The sequence below is a fragment of the Chlamydomonas reinhardtii genome, chromosome 6 (genome assembly GCF_000002595.2).
Source record: "Chlamydomonas reinhardtii strain CC-503 cw92 mt+ chromosome 6, whole genome shotgun sequence".
NCBI classification, from domain to species: Eukaryota; Viridiplantae; Chlorophyta; class Chlorophyceae; order Chlamydomonadales; family Chlamydomonadaceae; genus Chlamydomonas; species Chlamydomonas reinhardtii.
Genome location: NC_057009.1, coordinates 6,753,277 through 6,769,805, shown reverse-complemented (window position 1 = coordinate 6,769,805; position 16,529 = coordinate 6,753,277). Strand labels below are relative to the sequence as shown.

At 68.4% G+C, this 16,529-nt stretch overlaps 1 protein-coding gene across 1 annotated transcript; it reads right to left on the bottom strand.

The window, feature by feature from the left end:
- Positions 1–177: 177 nt before the first annotated feature.
- On the bottom strand, positions 178–16,459 carry CHLRE_06g294700v5 (uncharacterized protein). Its single transcript, XM_043063484.1, has 23 exons — positions 16,237–16,459; positions 16,100–16,168; positions 15,781–16,024; positions 15,076–15,659; positions 14,900–14,975; positions 14,673–14,809; positions 13,653–14,536; positions 13,326–13,491; positions 13,039–13,203; positions 12,761–12,886; positions 12,415–12,621; positions 12,118–12,285; positions 11,014–11,973; positions 10,587–10,880; positions 7,948–10,449; positions 3,760–7,867; positions 2,929–3,609; positions 2,257–2,786; positions 1,784–2,110; positions 1,478–1,618; positions 1,278–1,360; positions 907–1,056; positions 178–673 (listed from the first exon to the last, which is right to left on the bottom strand). Exons 1-23 carry the CDS (start codon positions 16,348–16,350, stop codon positions 556–558), a joined length of 12,834 nt encoding a protein of 4,277 aa, XP_042924190.1. The 5' UTR covers positions 16,351–16,459; the 3' UTR covers positions 178–555.
- Between the last annotated feature and the right edge of the window lie 70 nt (positions 16,460–16,529).

The following is a 16,529-nucleotide window of genomic DNA, read 5'->3' as shown; positions in this document are numbered from 1 at the left end:
AGGCAAATCACAACAACGCCGCGCGTTTGAAAGCGTATACGTTGCAAGTGTACGTCGACGTGTTGGCATACGACACCGAACTGACCAAACCATGCCGCATGTGTTGCGATGGGCGACGAGCCCCACACAAGCACACACCGCTGACACGAAGCGTCGAAGCGGTGCGCGCAGCAAGATCTGGAACTCGGATTACATTCCATGGCAGTATGTATATCGACTGAGGAGCGGTATTCGCCCCCACAGCGCTTGCATCTTGCTGTCCACTTGCAAGTGTCGTGTTGCGCAGTGCTGTCACCCTCGCACTTCATGCACTCAATCGCCCCCGGGACCACGTGGCTGAAACATGGGCCCACCTCCTGTCCTCCAGTATAAATGCAGTCCTATGTATAGACATGAATGAGCTCATCACAAATGCATTATGTCATCGGCTAGCCTACGGGTAATCACTGGCCATAAACCATATTGCTTGCACGTGTTCGAGCGCCAGTGCTATCATGGACCACGAACCCACCGCAGGCCGTTGACGTGTGCGTCATCCTATCTTTAAACGGTGCATCACTTCCTGCTTCCGCCACTCAGAGTCCGCGCCACACGTGCGCCGACCCTGCTCAGGCGCTGGTTGATCTTGTCCAGCTTGCCGCGCAGCCCGGCGCGCTCCTGCTCGTTCAGGCCCCTGCATCCAGCACAAGTAGCATGGCGGCAGCGAGGCAGCCACACGCGTGTCAGCCATGTCCATGCAATTAACGTAGCCGAACCCGGTAGCCCAGCAATGGCCTTTATGCCCTCACTCCAGGCCCATGCTCCATGCACACATGCTTCATGGTGACAGCAACAACAGCAGCAGTAGCGACAGTCGGCGCAGCGCAGCCGCCCGTCGCTCTACCCCCCACCACCCCACCACCTCACCTGTTGGCCACCAGCTGTGTCTCGTACTCGCGCGCCACCTCCGCCAGGTCCTCGCTCTCGTCAATGCGGCTGACTGCGGGTTTGAGCACCAGGCAGTGCCGCCGCCCCTTGCGCAGCACGCAGTCAGGGTCCGGGTTGCGGAACGTGTAGCTGCACGGCACAAAGCACGGGTTTGGCGGGCGCGTTGTGAGCAAGGGTGTGCGATGGGACAGTGTTAAGGCAGGTTGGTGAAGTCCCATAGGGTGCAGCTAATGCCCAGACCCCAGCACATGGCAAACACTTTGCAACGGCAGTGCAAGGGCGTTGTGAGCAATGGTGCATTGATGTTGCTACGCAAAGGGTGCCGGGACGGTTCCTCCCAATCAACTTACCGGTTGCCCTTGACGCGGTCGTCGATGACCACCGACTCAAAGCCCCAGTTTCCGGGGCCGAGTGTCTTGCCCTCGTGCCAAATCTGTTGCAGGCAGAGGCAAACACACCCCTTCGGCGATGCGCAGTCCGCTCAACAGGACAAGAGCACGCATGGCGTTGCCTCACTTCAGCCCTGCGCTTTTGCACCCTGCCGCTGTACCTTGAGCGCTAGTAGCTGGCCCATGTCCCCGGCGTGGCTGTACAGCGTGAAGCGGTCGGCGCAGCCTCGCGCGAATGAGCCCTTGCCCTTGGGGAGCGCCTGCGACACCGTGGCGTCGCGACCCAGCAGCTCCACGTGCACCTGTGCGGCGGGAGGGCCAGACACGGTCAGGCAGCGTGCCAGGGGTAAGACACTGGGGGTAAGAGAAGTGGCGCCATGCGCGCAAGGACAGCAGCCGGCCAGGCTGAACCGGCAACTGTGAGTGCTGACGATTATGTCGACACACGCAAAGCAGCCGCGCCTCACCGTGGTGTTGCCTAGCCCCGCGTTCAGCTTGTCGGCGGTGAAGACCTTGATCTTGTAGCCGTATGCGTTGGCGTGCGGCCCCTTACGCCGCTTGAGCGGCACCTCCATGAAGTCACCGGCGGCGCCGCCCGCCGCGTTGCTGCCGGCAGCGCCTGCGGACCCGGCCGCTGCGGCGGAGCTGGCGCCGGCTTTGGGCTTGGCCATCAGGGCGTCGTAGCCCACGTTGGAGGAGTCGGGCCGGGTGGCCTCGCCCTGCGCCTCCAGCATCTCCTCTTCCGTCACCGAGGCCACGGAGCCGCTGTCGTCATCGCGCGAGAACTCATACTCCTGTGGGGCGGCAGTTGGAGGGGGTTAGACGCGTGTGCTGCTGGTGGTTGAGGTGCCGCATCGCGCCGCACCCGGCCGCGTCGCTGCCTACTCCGTCCTCCACCTTTACTCCTGCAGCCAGGCACCTGTTACCCCCTTAGACTCACGTCTGCGTACTCAGCCCACGACACCCGCTTGCGGCTGGTGCCCAGGTAGTCCACCGCGATGGCGCCGCCCGCCAGCGCCGGCGGCCGCACACCGCCGGGCGCGTACATGGACAGCGACGCCGCCGACGTTCCGGACAGCTCGCTGCCCTCCACCGACAGCTCTGAGGCCAGGTCACCCTCCTCGCCGCCGCCACTGACGCGCACGCGCCGCCGGCCGAAGCTGCCGCCGCCGCCAAAAGAGTCCATAGAGCCCTCCGGCTCCAGTCCCCCAGACAGGCGGCGGCCGAAGCTGCCGCTGCGGTCCACGCCACCGCCACTGCTGCGACGGTTGACCGGCGGCGTGGGCGGCAGGGCACCCGAGGCCGACGTGCGGCGGCCGCCGCCACTGGTGGCTGTGTCGGGGCCCTCGCTGGCCTCGTCCGTGAGCTCGCGGCGGCGTGGCGCGCCAGGAGGCAGCGGCGGGCGCGGGCTCACCAGCGCCGGGCCGGTGCCGCGGGCTGCAGACACGGGACCAAGGCTGAAGGCCGCACCTGTGCAAGGTATCAGATGCATAGGGGCGGTCAGCGCCATGCCCAAGTGAGGCAAACGCCTGAAAATGACCAAGGGCAGCGTTCACGGTTTTGTGGGGGCTTCCCAGTTGGGCACCCCGGGGCCCGAAAGCAGGCGACTTACTGGTCGACAGCATGGCGTCCACCTCCTCAATGTCCTCCTCCAGCACCACCCCGATGCCGCTCGGCAGGTTGGACGCCATGCGCCCCGACCTGCCGCCGCCACCCGCTGCCGCTGCGGCAGCGGACGTTGCGCCCGCGAACGCAGATGACGAGCCGCCACCAGAGCTGTTACCTCTGGACAGGCCGCCAGACGCCTTTGGCGGCCTGGCACTGCCCAAGCCCGGCAGGTCGTCACCGCCAAAGCTGCGGCTGCTAATGCCGACGGCGAGATCCGGCCGATCGCCTGGCGAGTTCAGATCCGAGTCTGACACGTCCATGCTCTCATCCCCGAACGCGCCAAGCCCCTGACGCTGGCGCAGCTGGTACGCGCCGCCTGCGCCTGGCGGCACCGGCGCGGCCAAGCCGCTGCCACCCGCGGCGGCGCCGCCGCTGCTGCTACCCCCGGGAGCGGAGACCCGCGGCGGCGAGCTGGGGCGGGACCCGGCGCCACCACCCGCCAGGCGCGCCAGGCTGTTCTCCCGGCTGAGCGACAGCGCGCCGCCGCCGCCGTCCAGGCGCACCACCTTGCCGCCGCGGTTGCCGCCGCGCACCCAGTCGTTGACGGTGAACACCCACTCCAGCCCCGTCATGAGCTGCTCCACAGTCACGCTGGACACGAACCAGGAAGACGAGAAGCCCTCGCCTGAGGGGTGCAGGCGCGTGGCGCACGGTGCATGCCACGTAAACTCTCAGCCAGAGTACCGTATTGACTGTGCACAGACGCGCAACGCCCACCCTCCCCCAGCATCTCCGGCAACCCGCGCCGCAACCCCAACCAAGCCCAAGGACGCACCTTCATGCCAGATGTAGACGGCGGACAGCTCGCCCAGGTCTGCCGCGGTGTCGACCATGAACTCGTCGCAGCCGCCAGTCAGGAAGTAGTCCTCCTCACTGCGATCGCCCTCGCCCAGCGGCCGGCCCGCGTGCGCGGTGGGCCGCAGCTGCGCCGCGTGCACCGCCTGACTGCCGTACAGCGTCAGCCGCACCGCGCCGGGGCTGCAGCTGCTGCCGCTGCGGTCGCCGGTGAGCACCTGCACGCGGTAGGCGCCGCTGCTGGTGCTCAGGTCGCCCATGGAGTGCGCGAAGGGCAGCGCCGGCCGCGCCGGCCGCCGCGCCTCGGCCGCGCGCTGCGCCTCCTGCCGGCTGGGTGCCGGCAGCTTATGGGACGTGGGCGTGGAGGCGGCCCCGGCGCTGTCGCTCCCTGCCGACAAGACGCTGGCGCTGGGCCCCGCGGCAGCGCGTGCCGCCGCTGCTGACACCCCTAGGCTGCTGCTCCTGCTGGGCTCCTCCTCCACCTGCTCCTCCTCCTCGTACGCCCGCATGTCCTCGTCCTCCTCCTCCGTCAGCCCGCTGCGGCCGTGGTAAGCCAGGTCGCCGCGGCCGCCCAGCCCGCCCAGGCCGATGGATTCTCGCGAGTCGTCCATCATCAACGAGTCGCCCGCATACGCTTGCTGCTGCCGCGCCGGGGCCCCTGCCGCTGCTGCTGCCGAGGATGACGCCGGCGCAGCCGGTGTGCCGCCGCGAGCGCCGGCGCCTGTGGCGCCAGCGGCCGTCGTCGTCGCGGGTTTGAACACCTCCAACTCCATGGACGAGTCGTCATCGCTGTACATCATGGACGTGCCAGCGGCGGTGAAGGCCGGCACCGCGCCGGTAGGCCCGGCGGCAATGATGCCGCTACTGCTGGTGCTGCTCTCCTCCTCCTCGTCATAGAAGTCCAGGCTGCCGTGCACGCGGCCCGCGGCGCCCTCGCTGCTGCGACGGCCGGAGCCGGTGCCGGAGGAGCGCGCGGCGCGGCCGCCTACACCCTCCAGCTCCAGCTCTTCCTCGATGTCGGCCTGCATGCCTTCCTCCGACACCGCCGCGGCCTCGCCGTCAGACTCGGCCACCGCGCCAAGCCCGCTGGCGTCCGTGCTGCGCCTGCCAGCGGCGCTGCCACTGCCGCTCACGCGGCTAGCACCAGCACCGCGAGGATCGCGCGACAGCATCGCCGCCAGGCGCTCGGCCTCCATGGAGACGTCGCCGTCAAAGCCCATCGAGCTGCTGCTGTGGTCGGCGTGCAGTGCGCCGCCAGGGTTGGAGCCACGGCGACTTGCACCGGCCTCGGCGTCACTCCGGGGCGCAGGCGCAGGCACCGGCACAGCAAGCGGCTGCGGCGCTGCGCGCGACGCGACCGCGACGGCACCGGCGCTGCCGCTGCCGAAGCGGCCTGCGGAGGCCTCGATCGAGATGCCACCCATGGCCTCGGCGTCACCGCTGTGCGCAAAAATGTCGGCCTCGTCATCATCACCCGGACCGTCACTGAGCAGGCTGCGGTCTGCTCCCTCCGCCGGCGCCACCAGCGCCAGGCTGTCCTCCGAGCTGGGCAGGCTCATCCGTGATGAGGAGGCGCCCGCGGCCAGGGCTGCAGAAGTAGCCGTCGTGACGCCGGCGCCGCTGTGGCGGCCACCGGGCGGCAGGGGCGGCAGCAGGCTGCGAGAGCTGCTGCCAGCCGCCACGGCAACGGCTGCTGCCTGCGCCTCGTGGTTCAGGCGGCCGATATCCTCTTCCTCGTCGTCGTCGCCTGCGCTGCCCTCCGACATGCCAGGTAGGTCAGGCGGCAGGTCCAGAGAGCCCAGCGATCCACTGCCGCCCGCGTTCAGGTCAAAGCGGTGCCCGGCGCCGCCCTCCTCGTCCTGCCCACCCTCATCGCCAATCCCAGGCAGGTCCAGGTCGAAGGAGTCGTGCCCCTGCTCCTCGCTGTCTGCCTCCGCCATCTCGGCGGCGGCGGCCGCGGCGGCCGGGTCAATGCTGGGGGGCTCGGGCTCATCACCAAAGACGTCATCGTCCACCTCCTCATTCTCCATCACCACCTCCTCCTCCTCGTCCACAAAAATGTCGGAGGACTCGGCCTGCGCCTCAGCCTCGAGCTCGGGTTCGGCTTCCAGAATGCCGTCGGGCGTGATCGTGGTGGTGGTGAGTGGCCCGGAAGCGGCGGCCGCCAGCGCTGCCGTCAGCGGGCCGCGGCGGAAGTGGCTGCGGTCGTGCGTGGTGCCGGCTGGGCTTCCGCCCGAGGGGCTGGAGGTGCGGCTGCCGGCGGCGCTGTGGCCACCGGGGCTGGGGCTGGCGAAAAAGGTGGCGTCGTGTCCGGACGCCTCGGGGGGCTGCAGCAGCTCGCTGAGCCCAGTGGAGCGGGCAGAGGGCGAGCGGAAGGGTGCCGGCGAGGATCGCTCCAGGGCGCCGCTGATAGAGGACTGCGCCGTCCTGCTGCCGACCGCTGCAGTGGCAACACCGGCCTCAGCAGCGTCGTCGTCGCTGGCGAGCGTGCGGCGGGAAGCAGTGGCTGAGGACAGCGGCGGCCGCTGCGGCGGTAGGTCGCGGCTGCTGGCGCCGCTGCTGCTGCGCGCGAGCAGTGCGCCGCGCGAGTGCACCGACGGCACGGCAGGCGCCAGCGCGGCCGCCGCAGACGCTGCGTGTGCGGCGGCAGCGGAGCTGCTTGGCCGGTCCTCGTCATCGCCCTCGTCCTGGCTGCCCGACTCCAGCAATGAGGCGAGGCCCCTCTTGCTGGGGGTTTGCAGCGCCAGCACGGGGCCCTGCCCCGAGGCGCTCAAGCGCATTGGCGCCGGGTCGGGGTTGGTGACGGAGTTCTCCCGTGTCACGCCTGCCCCTGATGATGCCGTGCCGCTGTTCTCCGCAGACATGCCTACGCCCTCAGCATCCATGTTCACCTCCTCGGCAATGTCCTCCTCCGGGATCGCGTCATCCTCATACTCGTCCGTTTGCGGCTCCCGATCCGCCGCGCTGGCCCTGCTGACGCCGCCGCTGCTGCGGCGGGCAGGCGGCGGTGGCGGAGGCGCGGCTCGTGACAGCGCCGCATGCTCAGAGCCCACCTCCGCCTCGCCCTCCGCCTCCACGTCCGCATCTGCTGTGTCCGGCATGGACTTGTCAGAGTTGGGCGCCGAGCCGGAGGCCGTGCTGGCGTCCGTGCCGGTGGCTGGCTCTGCCGGGTGTAGCGGCGACTCGCTGCGCCGCGCCAACGGGTGCGGCTGCGGCGTGGGGTGCAGCACAAGCTTCTTGAGCGACTCCATGGAGGGCACGGCGAAGGCACTGGCGCCTGCCGGCCCCGCACCCGGAATGAGCACGGGTGCGGGCGCCAGCAGCTCCGCAGCAACGGGGTCCGCCGCCGACTCGCCCACGGCGCCGCCGTTGTCCGGCAGGTCTCCAATGGACATGCCGCTGAAGCCGCTGGCAAGCGACTCCGCGTCCTCGTCCTTCTTGGCTGGGGCCGACGATGCGGCGGCGGCGGCGGCTGCCGGAGGAGCGCCGCGTAGCGCTGGCAGCGCCGACTTGACAATGGGCAGCGGCGCGGGCCCGGCGGCGCCAATGCTACGCGACGCGGGCGAAGACGAGGTTGCCGGCGCGCCGCCGGCAGAGGTAGCGGGCGTGGCAGCGGCGCTGCTGCCGGGGCTGAGGGCACCACTGACGCTGAGGTTGGGCGGCGGCTGCACAGGCGGCAGGGCGCCCGCGCCTGAGACGCGCGAGAGGGGCGCCAGAGGCGCAAGTGGTGCCAGCATCCGGCGGCCTGTCAGTTCACCCGACATCGACATGGACGCGGGGGTGGCCAGCACAACCGGTGGTGCGGGCTCCTCGGTGGACAAGCCGCCGCCAATGGAGCGCTTGGAATCACCCGCAGCGATGGAACGATAAGAGTCGCCCGCAGCCATGGAGCGCAAAGAGTCGGCCGCAGCGATGGAGCGCATGGAGTTACCCGCAGCCACGGCGGATGCCGGAGCTGCTGAGGAGGTGGGCGCAGCGGCAGCGGCGGCGGGTGCAGGAGCGCCTCCGGCTGAGGTCGAGGCAGCGGGGATGGAGACAGCCGGCGCACCGCCGCTGGACACCGCACCCAGGGAGGGTTTCAAGACCGCCTGCATTCACATGCCAAGTAAGCAACAATGTCCAGGCTTTGCAGCACACATATGGTACATGAACTCACGAAGACGCTTACCGTAAGGTCGCCACTCAAGTGGCCGCTGAGGTTGCCACTCAGGTTGCCGGATGCGCCCAGCGGCGGCCGCAGCAGCGGCGGCGTCAAATCCAGCCCGCGACTGGTCTGGAGGTTGGACGCGCCAGCTGCGCCCAGTGGTGCGAGGGGGGCCAGCGGTGGCAGCTTGCGGCGTGACAGTGAGTCAGTGCTGGCGCCCAGCAAGGCTGCAGCGCCGCTGGAGAGCCCTGCCAGCGGCCCAAGGCCGCTGGTGCTGAGCTGGCTGGCGTTGCGGGAGGCATCCCCCTCCGCCCCAGCGGCAGCCGCAGCTGCCGCCCCCGGCGTGCCGCTGACAGCGGTGGCGGTAGCACCTGCATTGACAGGCTCTGAGGAGGCTGCCACAGCGCCGCTACGTGCCGCCGCGAGTGGCGGCGGCGGCTGAGAGTGCAGCGGTGCAGACAGGGTGGGCATCTCGTCCTCGTCATCATAATCGAAACCCCCCGGGTTGACGCCAGGCTCAAGCTCGATGTCCTCATCAACGTCCACGCTCTCTGCCTCGTCATCATCACCTCCCTCAATGTCGCCCGCCACTGCGGCACTGGCTGCTGGCACTGCCGAGGCGACGGGGGCGGAGCGCACCGCTGGTGCTGGCGCTGCTGCGCGGGCTGCAACGACGGGAAGATCCCGCTCCGCTTCCTCCTCCTCCTCGTCCTCCTGCTGGCGAGGCGGCGGCGCCATGCCAGCCAGCTCGAGGTCTTCATCATCATCAAAGCCACTGCCAATGTTGTCGTCGTCACCGTCGTCCACATCGGCCCCGCGAGCCTCAATCTCCGCCTCCTCGTCCTCTCGCTCCTGCTCGAAGATGTCCGAGTCAGACGCCTCAAAGCCAGCGGCGGCAGCAGCAGCGCCTGCAGCGGCGACAGCGCCAGCAGCGGCCGCACCACTGCTGGGCCGGGCAGCGGAGCCCCGCTTGCCGGCGGCGTACTCGTCGTCGTCATCCAGCTCATCCGGCAGCGCCACCTCCTCTTCTGCTTCATCCTCGCCCTCGTCTCCGCTGCTCAAGGACACCTCCTCGTCTGCTGCGCCGTGGCGGAAACTTTGCTCCCGGCCCAGGCGGCGCGCCTCCGCGCGAGCGGCCTCGCGTTCCTTGGCGGCCTCGTCCTCGTCACCGCTGCTGATGGAGACCTCCTCATCCGCCTGCCCCTTACGGAAAGTCTGCTCACGGCCAAACACCCGGCGGGCGTGTGTGGCGGGGCTGACGCCCTCCTCGTCGTCCTCACCCGCGTCATCGTCGCGTTCGCCGGTGCCGCCAGACAGGGCGGCAGTGAACTTCGGCGATGAGAGGTCTCCGGACAGGCCGAGGCCGGAGCGGGCGGCACGTACAGCTGCCAGTGAGCCGCCGGTGGCGATCAGGGGCTCTTGTGAAGTGCCCGCTGCCGTGTCGCCGCTTGGCGTCGGCGGCAGGCTGCGGCTGGTGCCGCCTGCAGCCGCCACCGCCTGCCGTAGTCCCGCGATGCCCACTGCACCCGTCGCGACAGCGGCAGCGGCGCCAGGAGATGCAAGCTCGTGCTCCTCCTCATCCGTCTCCACCGCCTCCTCCTCGAAAGGCACCTCATCGTCCTCGCCATCGTCCTCGGTTGCCTCCGCCACCGCAAACACGGGCGGCGCAGCGCGTGACCGGACCATTGGCGCAGCGGTTGGCTCGCGAGGCGACACGAGCGGGCTTGCGCCGCCGCCGTCACTGGCCCCACCGCCGGCGCCACTGCTGGCGTTGCTTCGACGCACCAGGGCAGTGGCCCCCCCATCCGAAGTCTTCTGTGCGCTTGCGAGCTGCTCGTAGTAGGTGGCCTTTTCCCGCACTGAGGAGTCTTCTGGCAGAAGTGGTCGGCTGTTGAGTGGCGGCGAGCCCAGTGAATCCAGCGATCGGGGCCGCGCGCCGCTGTCCGCGGCCGAGCCTCCGCCGCCTCCTGATACGGCACCAACCCTCACAGCCTGGCCAGCCCCGGCAGCGGGCGGGGCGAGCCCGTCCAGATCCTCGCTGGAATCCGCAAACAGCGGGTTCAAAATGGCCTGGGAGCCGGGCATACCCTTGTCAGCACCGGACGGAAGCGTCATGGCCCCCACGCGAGACGCCTGTGCGCCGGTCTCCGCAGCAGCGACACCAGGCGCCGACGCGCCCGGCATGGACGGCATGCCCCGGCTCAGCATCACGGGCTCAGCGTGCCCGGCCTCGCGCGATGCAACACCAGCGCCAGCGACAACGGCCACCGGCGCGGCCCTGGTCGCCGCGATGCGGCCCTCCAGCCGCTCCACGCCATCCTGCAGCCGCTCCACCGCCGAGTCCTGCGCCGCAACCCGCTCGCCCAGCTGCTCCAGGCCGTCCGCGGTGCGCTCGCTGGTGGCGGCCACCTCCGCCAGCTGCTCCGCCAGGCGGCCCGAGTCGGTGGCCAGCGTCTCCAGCGCCTCCTGCGCCTGAGACAGCTCGTAGGCCAGCTCCTCGGCCCGGGCGCGAGCCTCGGTGGCGGCCTGTACCAGGTGCAAACATAGGGACGTGACTACGGTGCTAGCAGAACAAAGACGGGCACATGTGAAGCGCACCCACGAGTTCGCTTCCCGCTGAACCCCGACGTTTGATTGGCTCTCAGCACGCAGTCCGCTCTCACCTGCGTGTCCTGGCTGGCGGCGGTGATGAGCTCGCTGAGCGCGTGCACCTTGGCGTCCAGCGCCTCCAGCCGCTCCTGCTGCTCCGTGGCACCCGCAGACACGCGCTCCTGCAGCTCGCGCACCGAGCCCTGTAGCTCCTCCAGCGCCTCAGCGTTGACGCTTGCGGCCGCCGCGGCCGCCTCGCTGAGCCGGCGGCTGCTGCCGCCCGCCAAGCTGCTGCGCGTCTTGGCCTCACCGGCAGCTGCGGCGGCGACAGCCGCCTCTGCCTGGGTCTCGACGGTCTGTGACAGCTCCTGCAAGCCATAAACAGCCGGCGGCATGAAGCTCACATATATATAGCACTCAGATATATGCAACAATTGGTACCACACCAATGGTAACCTCACTCCTGCATTGGCGGCATACAGTGCCAGACATGTCGCTCACCGTAATCTGCACCTCGTGCTCCACCGTCTTGCGCAGCGCCTCGTCCGCCACTGCAGTCGCCTTGTCCACCCCGTCCTGCAGCTCCATGTAGGAGGACAGCATCTCCTCGCGGAACGCCAGCAGCTCCTGTGTCTGCGCGTCCAGCACCTGCACCTTGCTGCCCAGCTCTTTGCGCACGTCGCCCATGCTGCTGCGCAGCTCAGCCAGCTTGCCCTTAAGGTCTGCCTCCAGCTCCGCAAGCGCCGCCTTATCGGCGACGCCGCCGGAGCTAGATCCGCCGAAGCCACGTGGCGACACCGACTGCTCCGGCTCTGGGATGGTTAAGCCCCGAGACATGATGGCACCCGCGCCGGCGCCCGCCGCCGCGGCACCGCCGGCCGCTGCTGCGGCCAGACCAGCCGCTGCGCTGCTGGCCGCCGCAGCCGCGTTGCTGGCCGCCGCTGCGGCGTCACGCAGCCTGGCCTCCTGCTCTTGCAGCTTCTCCTCCGCCGCCTCCAGCTGCTCCGCGTGTGTTGCCAGCTGTTCACCCTGGGCACCTAGCTGCTGCTCCGTCGCCACCAATTGCTCCGCCTGTGCTGCCAGCTGCTCATCATGGGCACATAGCTTCTCCTCCGTCGCCTCCAGCTGCTCCGCCTGTGCTGCCAGCTGCTCACGATGGGCACCCAGCTGCTGCTCCGTCGCCTCCAGCTGCTCCGCGTGTGTTGCCAGCTGCTCGCCCTGGGCACCCAGCTGCTGCTCCGCCGCCGCCAGCTGTGCCGCCTGCGCCTCCAGCTGCTCGTGCGCGATGTCGAGCTTCTCCCGCTGTGCGCGTTGCTGGCGGTCAAGCTCCGCCACGCGGCCCTCCTGTGCGCCCAGACGCTCGCTAAGGGAGGCCACGGTGTTGGTTGCCGCCTCCAGCTCCATGTCCAGGCGGGCCAGCTGCTCCAGCTTCTCGCGTGCGTCTTCACCCATGCCCTGGACCTGAGGAAGGTCGTTAAACCGCAGCAGACAACAACACCGTAATGCACGGGGATGTGTTGGCCAACCCTGACTCTGCCTGACCCTCAGCCTTAGAGCCCGTGAAGCAAATGTCTCAGCGTCAGGAGACACTGCGCTGAGCCGCACCTGGCCATCTGTGGCGTCCACGCGCTCCTTCAGTGCGGCCATCTCCGCCGTGACGCTGCTGCGCAGGCCGTCGATCTCGTGCTGCAGCTTGTCCAGCAGCGCCTGGTGCTTCTGCAGCCGCTGGAAGACGCTGTGCGTGTCCTCCACGGCCGCGCTGAGCTCCTTGACCTGCAGATTGCCATCACATGCAGATCAATTCCCATCCATAGCCTGTGCGACTCACCCCATGCTTCGAACGGCCCTGCTTGAGAAGCCGGCAAACCCGGCCGTCGTGACAAATCCTCGGGCGCTGCGCACCTGTGCCTCCAGCACCAGAAGCCGTTCGGCGGGCATGCCCTCGCCGGCAGCGCTGACGCCGCGCGAGCCTGGCGCCGAGGCCGGGTGTGCGGACGGCGGCGCTGAGCGGCTGTGTGCCGACAGGCTGGTGATCTCCGCCGACAGAGAGTCAAGGCGGGCGTTGAGCGCGCGCATCTCGGACGCCACCTTCCCGGTGTCAGGGGAGCCCTGCGGATCCAGCGTTGCACACCGTCCTTTGCACGCATGCGGCCGTCACGACTGCCCCATCCTACGGTCTCAGCACGAACCCGTCACGGCGTCAGCCTTGGTAAAAGCGCCCCCGGTTGCCATGCCTGCCCACCCCCACCTGGCCCTGCCCCTTGCGCAGGTCGGACACGTGCGCCGCCAGCTTCTCCAGCGTCGGCCCCACCACGTCGTGGAAGTCGCGGCGCAGCTCCAGCACGAACTCCTCCGTCACCGCAAGGCGCGCCTCCTGTAGGGCCACAGGCACAGCCCACAGGCACACGCAAACGCACAAGTACAAGCGTTTTGCACCGCACCGCATCAGGCAGAACCAGCATCTGAAGGGCACGGCGTCGTCCTTTGAGTTTGCCGGCAGCAGACACGCTGTGCCTGAAGCCGCACCTGCGCCATGGCCTCGATGCTGTTCTCCGCGCGCACGATGTGCTCCAGCCGCTCCATGCGGGCGCTGAGCGCTTGCATGGAGCGGCTGTTGGGTCCGGGTGAAGCGTAGGCGGAGTTGCCGTTGAACATGGCCTCCTCCAGAGACCGCACGCGGTCGTCCAGATCCTGTCACACACACGCACGGATGGTGAGGTGGACACGCGAGATGAGAACCTGGTAGTAAGTGGGGTCGAGCTAGGTCCTACTACCGTATTGCATCAAGTGTTTCAATGTAGCAGCGGTCGTACCTTGAGGCTGACAGGGCGATCTGAGAAGGTGACGTGCTGGTCGGTGCGGCGCTTGCCGGCGTTGCCGCTGACGGCACCGGGGCCACTGGCGCGCAGAGAGGATGCGGGCGAGCCCAGCGCCTCCCCAAACCAGCCCGCCAGCGCCGGCGGAATGCCGTCCAGCGACCTGAAGGTACCATGCAATCAGTATGGGCGGCCCATACACGCAATCAGCACCATACAGTGCCAACTACAGCACTCATGAGCTGTGCACCTAACCGTCCGACGTAACTAGAAGCACCTGCCTCCATCACCATGTCCCCAGAAGCAAACATGACGCACTCGCACCTGACGCTCTCCTCCGGCTTGGCTGCCTCCTGGGCCACCTGTGCCAGCTGCGAGTGGCCGCGGCGGCGCTCGCGGTCGCGCTCCTGCACCTGGCTAGAAGCCGACTCGCCGCTTGCTGCCAGCCGCGCCACCTGTTGCTCCAGGTTTGCCAGCCGCTCTAGCGCCTCCTCCGTCCGTGCCGCGACCTCCGCGCTCACCGCAGGCGCCACCGGGGCGGGCGGCGGCTGCGGCGGCGGAACCGGCGACGGCGGCGACGGCATGGCGCGGGTGGGCGTCACGGCCGCAACCGCGCTGACGGCCGCTACGGACGCCTGCAGGGCCGCCACCCGCGCCTCCAGCTCGGGCAAGTGCGCGAGCCGCGCCTCGGCGTCGCTGAGCCGCGACAGCCGCGACTCCAGCTCGCCCACTCGCGCCACGCGCGCCTCCAGCTCCGACAGGCGCGCCAGCTTCCCCTCCACATCCCCGTACCGCGCCATCCGGCTCTCCAGCTCTGACAGCCGCGCCAGCTTGGCCTCCACCTCCGTGAGCCGGCCCAGCCGTGCCTCCACATCCGTCAAGCGGCCTAGCCGGCCCTCCAGGTCACCCAGCCGCGCCACCTTCACCTCCAGGTCACTAAGCCGCGCAATGCGCGCCTCAATGTCCGGCAAGCGCGCCACCCGCGCCTCCAGGTCCACGACCCGCGACACGCGGCCCTCCAGCTCCCCCATGCGCGCCAGTTTAACCTCCAGGTCGCCCAGCCGCGACATGCGGGCCTCCACGTCGCTGACGCGGGAAAAGCGCATTTCGAGCTCACCCGCACGCGCCGCCGCCGCCTCCAGCTTTGCGGCCAGCTCACCCTGGCGGCTGGACGCGACGGCGCGCTCCGACTCCGTGTCCTGGGACAGCTGTGGGGGTGGCAGAGGCGCAGCGGTTCAGCGGCGTGAAGAAGCACCGAACTGAGACCAAGACAACATACTTGCCGCGCCAAAGAGCGGGTACGCGTGCATACATGCTGCAGGCAGCACACCGCCATGCGCCTACCTTCTGCATTGCCGTGGTGAGCTGGCGCATCAGCCGCTGCTGCTCCTCCATGTTCACTGCGGTGCGGTCCTGGACCCCCTCCATCTGTACCAGCCGGCCTGCTATGCGTGCCACCTCCCCTTGAAGCTCCGAGGCACCTGGTTCATGCGAGCCGTACAAACAGCGAGTCAAACGCCCACTGCATGCAGCACACGATTCTGAGTCACAGCTCCTTTTGTACCACGCACCTGAGCGCTGCGCCAGCAGGCTGTCCACCTGCGATGCCACCTGGCACATCTTCTCCCAGTGGTGCCGCGATGACTCCTGCATTTTGAGGAGCAGCACCGCTTAAACAAGGCTCCAAACCCAACACCCGGCCCTGCAGCAACCATCACGCTTTCCCAATCATCAGCAAACGGCGCACCTCCAGGCTGGCGATGTGCTTGCCATGGTCCTCCGCCTCTTTGGTGGCGTGTTTCTGCAGCAGCGCCAGCTCACTGCGGACCTCCGTGGAGATCTTTTCTGCCGCATCGGCCTTATTCATAGCCAACAAGATCAGTGGGTTGGGAGACGCCGACGCAGCGGAGGCAGCGGCCCCAGGCGAGGCGCCCCCGCCCGCACCGCCCGTCGACAAGCGTGGGTGGCCATTGGCGGCAAAGGCCGGTGCAGCTGTCGCCGGCCCGGCACCGTCGGGGGTCCCGTTCGCCGGCGCGGCGACCGGGACCATGGAGCCAAATCCCGTGAGCCCCGAGGACTGCAGGCTGCTTCGCAGCAGCTGCTGCTGCGCCTGCTGTTGCTGCATCACGTTGGCCGCCTGCATGGCGGTCTGCAGCTGTGACCGCAGCGTCTGCTCCTCCATGCTGCGCTCCAGGGAGCGCTCGATCTTATGCCCGAGTTCTAGAAGCCGCATGTCAATGGCCTTTACCAGCTCCTCGTTCTGACCCGTCTGGGCAGAGGACGCGGAGGCAGGCGCAGGCGGTGTGCCCGAAAGCATCAGGTCCGCAGAGCCTGGGAAAGGAGTTACGGCCACAGCAGGCAACAGGATGAGGAAGTCAGTGGCTGTTGTCCGTAAAATTCACCTACGATGGCCCGGCCGTGCCTGGCATGAACCAGTCCAGCTGGGGCTCACCTGGCGTGTTGAAGAGAGGACCGAATGACTGCCCCGACGGGTACAGCGGCGCAGCAGCTGCAAGGCGCATCTGCAAAGAGGGCGTGACCTCCGCGGGGCGCTGGTCCCGGTGCCGCGGCTGCGCGGACGATGACCGGACTGGGCCCTTCGGCGCGGGGGAGGTCTCGCCAGCCACCGCAGCGCTGGCGTTGGTGGAAAGCCGCTTCGCAGCAGCAACCTCCACACGCAGGTCGGCCAAAGATCCCTGCCCAGCACGAGTTCACAGTGCACACGCTGTCAGAAGGAGCGAGGAGCCTGGGGCCGGTCAACGATGTCTTACCTGCACCGCTGCCAGCAGCGAGCTGAGCTCCGCACGTGCATTCGCAACAGACTCCGGATTCCGAGATGTCTGCGTGAACGCGAGGGTTAGCTGTCGCCTGACCCTCGAAAGTCAAAAACATCCGCATGTCGGCTCACCCTGCTCTGCGGTCCCGAATTGCTGGGCACGTCCTTCCGCATCGACCTAATGTTGCTCTCCGTGTTGTCCAGGAAGGACGGGAGCTGCGAACGCCAGTCTTGGCGCTCTGCCATTTCCTCAGACTACTCAGCAGGTAGGTTTTCCACCAACTGGAGGTGCTAGTTATTGCATCATTGAAGATACTGCACACTGCCTTGCAGTGGCCAGCAGTCCACGCTTCTGTTGCTGTTAACCGTGCGCTGCACTAGCCCAAAGTCAGAATAAATTTTAGCCTTACAGTGTTCATGGTTCC